Genomic DNA, 14,301 nt, shown 5'->3' on the forward strand with positions numbered 1-14,301 from the left:
GTGGCCACTAATAAACTGGTCCTGAACATCTCTAAAACTAAGAGCATTGTATTTGGTACAAATCATTCCCTAAGTTCTAAACCTCAGCTGAATCTGGTAATGAATGGTGTGGCTGTTGAACAAGTTGAGGAGACTAAATTGCTTGGCGTTACCTTAGATTGTAAACTATCATGGTCAAAACATATAGATTCAATGGGCTCCCGAGTGGCGCAGCGGTCTAAGGCACTGCATCTCAGTGCTTGCGGTGTTACTACAGACCCCCTGGTTCGATTCCAGGCTGTATCACAACCGGCCGTGATTGGGAGTCCCATAGGGTGGCGCACAATTGGCCCAGCGTCGTCCGGGTTTGGTGGTGTAGGCCGTCATTGTAAATAAGAATTTGTTCTTAACTGACTTGCCTAGTTAAATAAAGGTTAAATAAAAAAGATGGGGAGAGGTCTGTCCGTAATAAAGAGATGCTCTGCTTTTTTGACACCACACTCCAAAAAGCAAGTTCTGCAGGCTCTAGTTTTGTTATTATTACCTGTAAGACAATTGGTTATTTACCAATTATTTGTTTACATTGTTTGCCAGAATATAGTTTTTGTTCAACTGCGTCACTCCAGTCAGCAGATGGCGATGTGAGTCTTTCAGGTGATGATTCTTGCGTGACGTATATTCTAGTGGACGGGACGGGAGGCTTTTTCAACAACAACAATTCAGCCGCCTTGGTAGCTTGCTAGCCAACATAAAACCAAAATATTGAAGCTCTTTAGACCATTTTTGTGTATATTAACATCAGTGTTTTAAACACACTGTCTGTGTATTTAGCAGTTACTCCATTTGATTTCATATTTACGTTATTAGCTATCTGGCTAAGTAACACTAGGCTAATGCTAACTAGCTAGATAACATCCCCAACCATGTGCTCACTAAGCTACTCTCCTCCTCCTAAAGAAGAGGAGGTCTGCTGGACAGAGAAAGACGTTACAGTGAAAGAAGAGGAGGAAGAGGAGGATGTCACAGTTAAAACAGAAGTAGAGGGTGAAGCTGTTGCCGTGAAAGAAGAGGAAGAAGTTACAGTGAAAGAGGAGGATGCAGTTTTTGGAGTGAAGGAGGAGGGGGAGATTACTGTCACATTGGAGGAAGAAGAGGAGACGGGAGAGCTGATTAACACCAGTAAGTAGTATTTTAAAAACAGTGGCACAAACTCTGTAGTTGTTGAACTATTGAACTAATGTGTCGTCTTAAAGACTGCGGTCAAGTGATCCGTCATTCGCAAAACGTGGTCAAGCCACCCACCCTTCTGTTTCCGCCTGAATTTTCTTACCGAATAGATACCACTTAACTGTACCGCGTGTTTTCTGGGAGGGAAACTGAGTCGGATGCTCTCTAATGCTCCGACAGAAACGATAGCTACAAATCATTCTAAAAATGACTTTGATATCACGGGTAGAGTGAGGCTGCAGAGGTTGCAGTAGCCTAACGTTGGTGCTGTTTAGGAAATGTTAAATTGTCAAAGCAAGACGTGTTTACGGTCATGATACACACACAGGAAGATCTAAATGAGCTTGATATGTTTTTAGTAAATCATGAATCCAGTGTGATGACCGTTGCTTACCATACGATCTCCATATTATGCCATCTTAAAATATGGGTTAATATAATTACTTATTCTATATTACAGTTAACTTTGAAGTAAAATTGGATGGTAAACATTTTGTCATGTCTGCCACTAGTCCGTCACTAATCCATGTTCATTAACATGGCGTTATGCTGGCTTCAACATGGGGGAACACTAGTTTACTGCTCAGTGCATTAGGAAAGGATTCAGACCCCTTAACTTTCTCCACATTTTGTTACGTTGAAGCCTTATTCTAAAATGGATTAGATAGTTTTTCCCCCTCATCAATCTACACACAATACCCCTTAATGACAAAGCAAAAACAGGGTTTTTGCACATTTATACAGAAACATACTGAAATATCACATTTACATAAGTATTCAGACCCTTTACTCAGTACGTTGTTGAAGTACATTTGGCAGTGACTACAGCCTCGAGTCTTCTTGGCTATGACGCTACAAGCTTGGCACACCTGTATTTGGGGAGTTTATCCCATTCTTCTCTGCAGATCCTCTCAAGCTTTGTCAGGTTGGATGGGGAGTGTCACTGCACAGCTATTTTCAGGTCTCTCCATAGATGTTCGATCAGGTTCAAGTCCGGGCTCTGGCTGGGCCACTCAAGGACATTCAGAGACTTGTCCCGATGCCACTCCTGCGTTGTCTTGGCTGTGTGCTTAGGGTCGTTGTCCTGTTGGAAGGTGAACATTCGCACCAGTCTGAGGTCATGAGCGCTCTGGAGCAGGTTTTCATCAAGGATCTCTCTGTACTTTGCTCCGTTCATCTTTCCCTCAATCCTGACAAGTCTCCCAGTCCCTGCCTCTGAAAAACATCCCCACAGCATGATGCTCCCACAACCATGCTTCACCGTAGGGATGGTGCCAGGTTTCTTCCAGATGTGACGCTTGGCATTCAGGCCAAAGAGTTCAATCTTGGTTTCATCAGACCAAATAATCTTGTTTCTCATGGTCTGAGAGTCTTTAGGTGCCTTTTGGCAAGCTCCAAGCGGGCTGTTATGTGCCTTTTACTGAGGAGTGGCTTCCGTCTGGCCACTCTACCATAAAGGCCTGATTGGTGGAGTGCTGCAGAGATGGTTGTCCTTCTGGAATGTTCTCCCATCTCCACAGAGGAACTCTGGAGCTCTGTCAGAGTGACCATCGGGTTCTTGGTCACCTCCCTGACCAAGGCCCTTCTCCCCTGATTGCTCAGTTTGGCCGGGCGGCCAGCTCTAGGATGAGTCTTGGTGGTTCCAAACTTCTTCCATTTAAGAATGATGGAAGCCACTGTGTTCTTGGGGAACTTCAATGCTGCAGACATTTTTTGGTACCCTTCCCCAGATCTGTGCCTCGACACAATCCTGTCTCGAAGCTCTACGGACAACTCCTTCGTCCTCCTTCATGGCTGTGCTTTTGCACTGACATGCACTGTCAACTGTGGGACCTTATGTAGACAGGTGTGTGCCTTTCCAAGTCATGTCCAATCAATTGAATTTACCACAGGTGGACTCCAATTAAGTTGTAGAAACAACTCAAGTATGATCAATGAAAACAGGATGCACTGGAGATCAATTTGGATTCACTTTTTCATTATGGGGTATTGTGTGTAGATTGAGGAGGGGAAAAAAAACAATTTAATCAATTTTAGAATAAGGCTGTAATGTAACAAAATGTGGAAAAAGTCAAGGGGTCTGAATACTTTCCGAATGCGCTGTAGACAGAGCTAAGAGTCTCACCAAAGCAGTGCAAAATATCCGGTTAGAAATGATTATTTTCTCTCTTGAACATTGGATGATCTGGGCCAATAGCTGAAGTGTATTTTTATAGCGGACACTCCGGTGTCTTATTGCCCACATGTTCTATCCTCTCTATTTGATATGAATATGACTTGGCCCATTAAGACACTCAGGTTAATGCAGGTTAGATTTCCTCTCTATTTGATATGAATATGACTTGGCCCATTAAGACACTCAGGTTAATGCAGGTTAGATTTCCTCTCTATTTGATATGAATATGACTTGGCCCATTAAGACACTCAGGTTAATGCAGGTTAGATTTCTCGTGCCGCGCTATTTCATGATCAATCAATGAATGAATCTAACCGAGTTCTAGGCTATATCATAAAGTTAGAAGTTATTTTTCTATAACCTAAAACATGGGATACCTAAAGTAATAATGAGACAGAGAAGGAACAATAGCAAGATATAAAAATCACATGAGAAATTCGAACAAACCGTACAGTTCAGCAAAGCATTATATAGACAGAAATGATGCATGCATGCAAGGCCCCTTGCGAACCAAACGACGAAAAACCTAATCCTACTCAAATAAAACCTAATCCTACTTTAAATATCATAAAAGCATTAAGACAAATTCAAGTTATGAAGAGTATTCATAACTAATACTGGGAGACAGCTGTAAGTGGAAGAACCAGCTCTGTAAGCCCTTTGTAAAAGCTTTGAAATATGATTGAATGAAAAGCCTTTTTCTAGACTTGGCTTCCTACTCTGTAATTCTCAGGACATTTAATCCATACCCAGGCCTCCTTTAAGACCCCATAATGTTTCATCATTAGATGCTACAGTCCTCCTTTAAGACTCCATAATGTTTCATCATTTGATGCTACAGTCCTCCTTTAAGACTCCATAATGTTTCATCATTAGATGCTACAGTCCTCCTTTAAGACTCCATAATGTTTCATCATTAGATGCTACAGTCCTCCTTTAAGACTCCATAATGTTTCATCTGTAGGTGAAGCCTTCTTTAAGACTCCATCATGTTTCATCTGTAGGTGAAGCCTCCTTTAAGACTCCATAATGTTTCATCGTTAGATGCTACAGTCCTACTTTAAGACTCCATAATGTTTCATCTGTAGGTGAAGCCTTCTTTAAGACTCCATCATGTTTCATCTGGAGGTGAAGCCTCCTTTAAGACTCCATAATGTTTCATCATTAGATGCTACAGTCCTCCTTTAAGACTCCATAATGTTTCATCTGTAGGTGAAGCCTCTAAGACTCCATAATGTTTCATCTGTAGGTGAAGCCTTCTTTAAGACTCCATCATGTTTCATCTGTAGGTGAAGCCTCCTTTAAGACTCCATAATGTTTCATCGTTAGATGCTACAGTCCTCCTTTAAGACTCCATAATGTTTCATCTGTAGGTGAAGCCTCCTTTAAGACTCCATAATGTTTCATCTGTAGGTGAAGCCTCTAAGACTCCATAATGTTTCATCTGTAGGTGAAGCCTTCTTTAAGACTCCATCATGTTTCATCTGTAGGTGAAGCCTCCTTTAAGACTCCATAATGTTTCATCATTAGATGCTACAGTCCTCCTTTAATACTCCATAAAATGTAATCATTAGATGCTACAGTCCTCCTTTAAGACTCCATAATGTTTAATCATTAGATGCTACAGTCCTCCTTTAATACTCCATAATGTTTCATCATTAGATGCTACAGTCCTCCTTTAAGAATCCATAATGTTTCATCATTAGATGCTACAGTCCTCCTTTAAGACTCCATAATGTTTCATCATTAGATGCTCCAGTCCTCCTTTAATACTCCATAATGTTTCATCATTAGATGCTACAGTCCTCCTTTAAGACTCCATAATGTTTCATCATTAGATGCTCCAGTCCTCCTTTAATACTCCATAATGTTTCATCATTAGATGCTACAGTCCTCCTTTAAGACTCCATAATGTTTCATCATTAGATGCTACAGTCCTCCTTTAAGACTCCATAATGTTTCATCATTAGATGCTACACTCCTCCTTTAAGACTCCATAATGTTTCATCTGTAGGTGAAGCCTCCTTTAAGACTCCATAATGTTTAATCATTAGATGCTACAGTCCTCCTTTAATACTCCATAATGTTTCATCATTAGATGCTACAGTCCTCCTTTAAGAATCCATAATGTTTCATCATTAGATGCTACAGTCCTCCTTTAAGACTCCATAATGTTTCATCATTAGATGCTCCAGTCCTCCTTTAATACTCCATAATGTTTCATCATTAGATGCTACAGTCCTCCTTTAAGACTCCATAATGTTTCATCATTAGATGCTCCAGTCCTCCTTTAATACTCCATAATGTTTCATCATTAGATGCTACAGTCCTCCTTTAAGACTCCATAATGTTTCATCATTAGATGCTACAGTCCTCCTTTAAGACTCCATAATGTTTCATCATTAGATGCTACACTCCTCCTTTAAGACTCCATAATGTTTCATCTGTAGGTGAAGCCTCCTTTAAGACTCCATAATGTTTCATCTGTAGGTGAAGCCTCCTTTAAGACTCCATAATGTTTCATCTGTAGGTGAAGCCTTCTTTTAGACTCCATAATGTTTCATCTGTAGGTGAAGCCTTCTTTAAGACTCCATCATGTTTCATCTGTAGGTGAAGCCTCCTTTAAGACTCCATAATGTTTCATCATTAGATGCTACCGTCCTCCTTTAAGACTCCATAATGTTTCATCATTAGATGCTACAGTCCTCCTTTAAGACTCCATAATGTTTCATCATTAGATGCTACAGTCCTCCTTTAAGACTCCATAATGTTTCATCATTAGATGCTACAGGCCTCCTATAAGACTCCATAATGTTTCATCATTAGATGCTACAGTCCTCCTTTAAGACTCCATAATGCTTCATCATTAGATGCTACAGTCCTCCTTTAAGACTCCATAATGTTTCATCATTAGATGATACAGTCCTCCTTTAAGACTCCATAATGTTTCATCATTAGATGCTACAGGCCTCCTTTAAGACTCCATAATGTTTCATCATTAGATGCTACAGTCCTCCTTTAAGACTCCACAATGTTTCATCATTAGATACTACAGTCCTCCTTTAAGACTCCATAATGTTTCATCTGTAGGTGAAGCCTCCTTTAAGACTCCATAATGTTTCATCTGTAGGTGAAGCCTCCTTTAAGACTCCATCATGTTTCATCTGTAGGTGAAGCCTCCTTTAATACTCCATAATGTTTCATCTGTAGGTGAAGCCTCCTTTAAGACTCCATAATGTTTCATCTGTAGGTGAAGCCTCCTTTAAGACTCCATAATGTTTCATCTGTAGGTGAAGCCTCCTTTAAGACTCCATAATGTTTCATCTGTAGGTGAAGCTTCCTTTAAGACTCCATAATGTTTCATCTGTAGGTGAAGCCTCCTTTAAGACTCCATAATGTTTCATCTGTAGGTGCTACAAAAGCAAAAATTGAAAGATGAGAATTGGTTTCATATTAATTGTATGAGTATGTAATTTCCCAAATGTTTTATGGATACAATATACAGGTAACACTTGAGTCAATGAGGGATACAACGTATATTGAAAGCAGCTTCACACAGCTGTGGTTCCTGAGATAATTAAGCAATTAACATCCAGTCATGCTTAGGGTCATGTATAAAAATGCCCAGTTGACCATTATCTTGGCTACCATGGCTATAAGAAGAGATCTCAGAGACTTTGAAAGAGGTGTCTCAAAGGAGCGTAGGGGGTTTAAAGGGAGTTTGTGTCTCAGTCACTGGATCTCAACCTAATTTAACCCTTATGGGAGATTCTGGAGCGGCGCCTGAGACAGCGTTTTCCACCACCATCAACAAAACATAAAATTATTGAATTTCTCATCAAGGAATTGTGTTGCATCCCTCCAATAGAGCTCCAGAAACATGCAGAATCTATGCCAAGACACATTGAAGCTGTTGTGGGGTCCGAACGACCAAGACACTTTATGTTGGGGATTCCTTTATTTTGGCAGTTACGACACTTTATGTTGGGGATTCCTTTATCTTGGCAGGTATGACACTTTGTGTTGGGGATTCCTTACAGAGTCTGATTAACTTGTGGAAACCATTTTTCCAGATTCAGAGGAACCAGAGACGTCCAAACCAGCAAGACGATTCCACTGCTCCCACTGTGGAAAAGGTTTTAATCAGTTAAGGGTCCTGAAACGACATGAGAGAATACACACAGGCGATAAACCTTTCCAATGCTCCAAGTGTGGAAAGAGTTTTTCCTCATCATGGTGCCTGAAAAGACATGAGAGTATACACACAGGGGAAAAGCCCTACCACTGCTCCCAGTGTGGAAAGAGTTTTAACCGGAAAGAATACCTGAAAGAGCATGAGAGAATACACACAGGGGAGAAGCGAGATAAACCTTTCCAATGCTCCCAGTGTGGAAAGAGTTATACCCAGTTAGCGAGCCTGAAAATACATGAGAGAATACACACAGGAGAGAAGCCTCATCACTGCTCCCAGTGTGGAAAGAGTTTTAACCTGAAAGGACAACTGAAAGAGCATGAGAGAATACACACAGGGGAGAAGCCCTACCACTGCTCCCAATGTGAAAAGAGTTTTGCCTGCTTAGCTAACCTGAGAAGACATGAGATGACTCATACAGGAGAGAAGCCTCTTCACTGCTCCCAGTGTGGAAAGAGTTATAACCGGTTATGTCACCTGAGAAGACATGAGAGAATACACACAGGACATAAGGATGTAGGCTGCTGAACAGAAGGACATAGAACAGATGTAGGTCCAATACATTGTGGGTCAGTAGGCTGTAGAGACTCTGAATGTGTCTTGTGTATTGACTTTCCAGTGTTTTCCGTACAGCATGTATTATAGTGGATTGGGTTTGTGGATTTGTTTTCTGGGTGCGTGTTTTGGTTTTTGCTCTAGCACAACTTATTCAGTTAACCAACTCATCATCAAGCTTTTCTGATTTGAATGGGCTGTGTAGTGTTAGAGGACCTGAGATGACATGAGAGAATACAGAGGCTTTGTTCTGACTGTTGTTTTGGACTGACAACTGTTCTGATTATTCTATTTTCCTTTAAGTTGTTGAAATGTTCCGTATTGACTGACCTTCATGTCTTAAAGTAATGATGGACTTGTCAATTCTCTTTGCTTATTTGAGCTGTTCTTGCCATAGTATGGACTTGGTCTTTTACCAAATAGGGCTATCTTCTGTATATCCCCCCTTACCTTGTCACAACACAACTGATTGGCTGAAACGCATTAAGAAGGAAAGAAATTCCACAAATGAACTTTTAACAAGGCACACCTGTTAATTGAAATGCATTGAAATACCTGTTGAAAGAATGCCAAGAGTGTGCAAAGCTGTCATCAAGGCAAAGGGTGGCTACTTTGAAGAATCTCAAATATATTTTGATTTAACACTGTTTTGGTTAATACATGATTCCATATGTTATTTCATTTTTTATTTATTTTTTATTTCACCTTTATTTAACCAGGTAAGCCAGTTGAGAACAAGTTCTCATTTACAACTGTGACCTGGCCAAGATAAAGCAAAGCAGTGCGATAAAAACAACAACACCGAGTTACATATGGGGTAAAACAAAACATAAAGTCAAAAATACAACAGAAAATATATATACAGTGTGTGCAAATGTAGCAAGTTATGGAGGTAAGGCAATAGTTCATCATAGTTTTGATGTCTTCACTATTATTCTACAATGTAGAAAATAGTAAAAATTAAGAAAAACCCTTGAATAGTAGTAGGTGTTCTAAAACTTTTGACTGGTACTGTATATGAAAATGTTCTAAAATGTTTGACCGGTAGAGTGTGTGTGTGTGTGTGTGTGTGTGTGTGTATATATATATATACACACACACAGTTGAAGTCGGAAGTTTAAATACACTCCAATATATATATATATATACACAGTTGAAGTCGGAAGTTTAAATACCCTCCAATATATATATATACACAGTTGAAGTCGGAAGTTTAAATACACTCCAATATATATATATATATACACAGTTGAAGTCGGAAGTTTAAATACTCTTAGGTTGGAGTCATTAAAACTCGTTTTTCAACCTCTCCACGGTTAGGACATCTACTTTGTACATGACACAAGTAATTTTTCCAACAATTGTTTACAGACAGATTATTTCACTTATAATTAATTTGTATCACAATTCCAGTGGGTCAGAAGTTTACATACAGTAAGTTGACTGTGCCTTTAAACAGCTTGGAAAATTCCAGAAAATGATGTCATGGCTTTTGAAGCTTCTGATGGGCTAATTGACATCATTTGAGTCAATTGGAGATGTACCTGTGGATGTATTTCAAGGCCTACCTTCAAACTAAGTGCCTCTTTGCTTGTCATCATGGGAAAATGAAAATAAATCAGCCAAGACCTCAAGTCTGGTTCATCCTTGGGAGCAATTTCCAAACGCCTGAAGTTACAACATTCATCTGTACAAACAATAGTACGCAAGTATAAACACCATGGGACCATGCAGCCATCATACCACTCAGGAAGGAGACTCGTTCCGTCCTAGAGATGAACATACTTTGGTGCAAAAACTGCAAATCAATCCCAGAACAACAGCAAAGGACCTTGTGAAGATGCTGGAGGAAACAGGTACAAAAGTATCTACATCCACATTAAAACGAGTCCTATATCGACATAACCTGAAAGACCGCTCAGCAAGGAAGAAGCCACTGCTCCAAAACCGCCATTAAAAAAGCCAGACTACGGTTTGCAACTGCACATGGGGACAAAAATCATACTTTTTGGAGAAATGTCCTCTGGTCTGATGAAACAACAAACAGAACTGTTTGGCCATAATGACCATCGTTATGTTTGGAGGAAAATGGGGGAGCCTGCAAGCCGAAGAACACCATCCCAACCGTGAAACACGGGGGTGGCAGCATCATGCTGTGGGGGTGCTTTGCTGCAGGAGGGACTGGTGCACTTCACAAAACAGATGGTATCATGAGGAAGGAAAATTATGTGGATATATTGAAGCAACATCTCAAGACATCAGTAAGGAAGTTAAAGCTTGGTCACAAATGGTTCTTCCAAATGGACAATGACCCCAAGCATACTTCCAAAGTTGTTGCAAAATGGCTTAAGGACAACAAAATCAAGGTATTGGAGTGGCCATCACAAAGCCCTGACCTCAATCCTATAGAAAATGTGTGGGCAGAACTGAAAAAGCGTTTGCGAGCAAGGAGGCCTACAAACCTGACTCAGTTACACCAGCTCTGTCATGAGGAATGGGCCAAAATTCACCCAACTTATTGTGGGAAGCTTGTGGAAGGCTACCCGAAACGTTTGACCCAAGTTAAACCATTTTAAAGGCAATGCTACCAAATACTAATTGAGTGTATATAAACTTCTGACCCACTGGGAATGTGATGACATAAACAAAAGCTGAAATAAATCATTCTCTCTACTATTATCATCTATCCATCCATTGATTCTTGAAGAATATAACTTCTAAATGCCTCATGAGTTCAACTGTTACACTCCATGAGAACCCAAAATGTAAGCTTGTTTCTCATGGTCTGAGAGTCTTTAGGTGCCTTTTGGCAAACTCCAAGCGGGCTGTTATGTGCCTTTTACTGAGGAGTGGCTTTCGGTCTGGCCACTCTACCATAAAGGCCTGATTGGTGGAGTGCTGCAGAGATGGTTGTCCTTCTGGAATGTTCTCCCATCTCCAGTGAAGTACTCATTGCAACAATCATCATCTGGGGGAATTTTTTTAAAATCCAGGCGCACTTGTGCTCCTAAATTAATATTCCAGGTCGCACAGCAAAATATTTAGGCGCATATGCCAGTAAAATGGTCGCCCTGTCATGCATCATTTTGGGCATGTGCACGCAAACACAAGTGCATGCACACACACAAACACTATATAGCCTCATAACATGTTTAAAACTATAATGTTGATATCATGGATGGTCAGTCCTTGCATCCATAGCTCTGTCTATTCATCTTACATTACATTTCTCCCATCCCTCAGCTGTTTACCAAAACAGAGGCAGGGTCGACCGTTTTGTTATTGTTTCATCTGTGGATTTTGCCCTTTAAACAGCTGCATATTATCAAGATATCAAAGTGTCCCCAACACAAAGGTAAACAATAGGCCTGTAGTAAATGCAGCATTTCGTCTTTCACATGTAAATAGTACTTTTTCAGTAGTGCTCAAAAGCATGCAGCGTTCTAAGGCGTCACTACAGATCCCGGTTCGATCCCAGCCGGCCGTGAACCGGGATGACCCATGATGCGGCGCCCAGTTGGCCCAGCGTCGTCCGGCTCAGGGGAGGGTTTGGCCGGCCCGGGTTTGTCCTTGTCCCAGCGCGCTCTAGCTACTCCTGTGGCAGGCCGGGCGCAAGATGTACAGTGTTTCCTCCGACACATTGGTGCTGCTGGCTTCCGGGTTAAGCGAGCATTGTGTCAAGAAGCAGTGCGGCTCTCGACCTTCGTGGTCTGTGAGAGCCAGAAATCTTGCTTGTTTGTAGGTGACCAAATACTTATTTTCCACCATAATTTGCAAATAAATTCATTAAAAATCCTACAATGTGATTTTCTGGATTTTTTTCTCATTTTGTCTGTCATAGTTGACGTGTACCTATAATGAAAATTACAGGCCTCTCTCATCTTTTTAAGTGGGAGCACTTGCACAATTGGTGGCTGACTAAATAATTTTTTTCCCCACTGTATGTATTGGCAATAATTCATTTCCAATAGGGAGGCATGGAATAATTACAAATGTATATTTTGTCAGGCTGGATGTTTGAAATATGAGTAGGTGATTTGAGTCATGCTTCTTCAGTAGTGGAATAAAGACAATTAGAGCACTTGAATATTGTCAAGAAATACTGGAGTGATGTAAGATTGTTAATACAATTGTTCATAGACGATGCGTCAATGTTTATAGGCTGCAAGTACGTTGAATGAAGTTGTTTTCAAGTCGTTGAAACAACGACCTGAGAAATCTCTTCAACTTTCACTTTCAACCAAAACCGAACATAGATTGGACCTCGAGCATAGTCTTCTTTTCAACAACATTTTGCAAGGTGGGATAGCCCAATGTCAAAACACAGTTTTAACGTGTCCAAATCAATAACCAATATGCAGAGTTGTGGAGGTTTCATTCAGGTCTCTGTTTAAATAAACGCTCTGTCTTTGGCAGGAGAAAGACCAGATTCAGAGGAACCAGAGACGTCCAAACCAGCAAGACGATTCCACTGCTCCCACTGTGGAAAAGGTTTTAATCAGTTAAGGGACCTGAAACGACATGAGAGAATACACACAGGGGAGAAGCCTTTCCAATGCTCCCAGTGTGGAAAGAGTTTTAACCAGAAAGAATACCTGAAAGAGCATGAGAGAATACACACAGGGAGAAGCGAGAAAAGACATACCGCTGCTCCCACTGTGGAAAGGGTTTTAACCAGTTAGGGGACCTCAAACGACATGAGACAATACACACAGGAGATAAGCCTCATCACTGCTCCCACTGTGGAAAAGGTTTTAACCAGTTAAGGGACCTGAAACGACATGAGAGAATACACACAGGGGAGAAGCCTTTCCAATGCTCCCAGTGTGGAAAGAGTTTTTCCTTGTTAGCGAGCCTGAAAATACATGAGAGGACACACACAGGAGATAAACCTCATCACTGCTCCCAGTGTGGAAAGAGTTTTACCCAGTTAGGACACCTGAAAGTGCATGAGAGAATACACACAGGGGAAAAGCCTCATCACTGCTCCCAGTGTAGAAAGAGTTTTAACCGGAAAGAATACCTGAAAGTGCATGAGAGAATACACACAGGGGAAAAGCCTCATCACTGCTCCCAGTGTAGAAAGAGTTTTAACCGGAAAGAATACCTGAAAGAGCATGAGAGAATACACACAGGGGAGAAGCGAGATAAACCTTTCCAATGCTCCCAGTGTGGAAAGAGTTTTTCACAGTTAGGGAACATGAAACAACATGAGAGGACACACACAGGAGAGAAGCCTCATCACTGCTCCCATTGTGGAAAGAGTTTTACCCAGTTAGGACACCTGAAAGTGCATGAGAGAATACACACAGGGGAGAAGTGCTACCACTGCTCCCAATGTGAAAAGAGTTTTGCCTGGTTAGGGTACCTGAAAATACATGAGAGAATACACACAGGAGAGAAGCCTCATCACTGCTCCCGGTGTGGAAAGAGTTTTACCCAGTTAGGTCACCTGAAACAGCATGAGAGAATACACACAGGGGAGAAGCCGTACCACTGCTCCCAGTGTGAAAAGAGTTTTGCCTGGTTAGGTCACATGAGAAGACATGAGAGGACGCACACAGGAGATAAGGATGTAGGCTGCTGAACAGTGGGACATAGGACAGATGTAGGCTGAACAGTAGGACATAGGACAGATGTAGGCTGAACAGTAGGACATAGGACAGATGTAGGCTGAACAGTAGGACATAGGACAGATGTCGACTGAACAGTAGGACATAGGACAGATGTAGGCTGAACAGTAGGACATAGGACAGATGTAGACTGAACAGTAGGACATAGGACAGATGTAGGTCCAATACATGGTGGGTCAGTAGGCCGTAGAGACTCTGAATGTGTCTTGTGTATTGACTTTCCAGTGTTTTCCGTACTGCATGTATTATAGTGGATTGGGTTTGTGGATTTGTTTTCTGACTTCACAAAATGAATTTCCATGTAAATGGACAAAGTATATCGTATCGTACCACTGCTCTCCTTTTGAGAAAAGACAAATCCAGTTAGAGGAAGGTTTCCCAAACTCTACCCCAAAGGGTAGATCAGCTTTAATGTTGCAGATAGATTGTATCTTCCACACTCTTGGCATCCCGTCTCTCAACCAGCTTCATGAGGTAGTCACCTGGAGCTACCACAGTATTCATCTCAACATCAACTGTTCAGAGGAGACTGCGTGAAT

At 41.2% G+C, this 14,301-nt stretch overlaps 1 protein-coding gene across 1 annotated transcript; it reads left to right on the top strand.

The window, feature by feature from the left end:
- Positions 1–664: 664 nt before the first annotated feature.
- LOC311119690 (uncharacterized protein) lies at positions 665–14,048 on the top strand. The gene is made up of 2 exons (XM_084194356.1): positions 665–1,158; positions 12,546–14,048. The coding sequence occupies exons 1-2, from the start codon at positions 903–905 to the stop codon at positions 12,809–12,811; spliced, it is 522 nt and encodes a 173-aa protein (XP_084050482.1). The 5' UTR covers positions 665–902; the 3' UTR covers positions 12,812–14,048.
- The last annotated feature ends 253 nt before the right edge of the window (positions 14,049–14,301 follow it).

This window comes from Coregonus lavaretus (genome assembly GCF_964263955.1).
Source record: "Coregonus lavaretus genome assembly, contig: HAP1_SCAFFOLD_1499, whole genome shotgun sequence".
Taxonomy (NCBI): Eukaryota; Metazoa; Chordata; class Actinopteri; order Salmoniformes; family Salmonidae; genus Coregonus; species Coregonus lavaretus.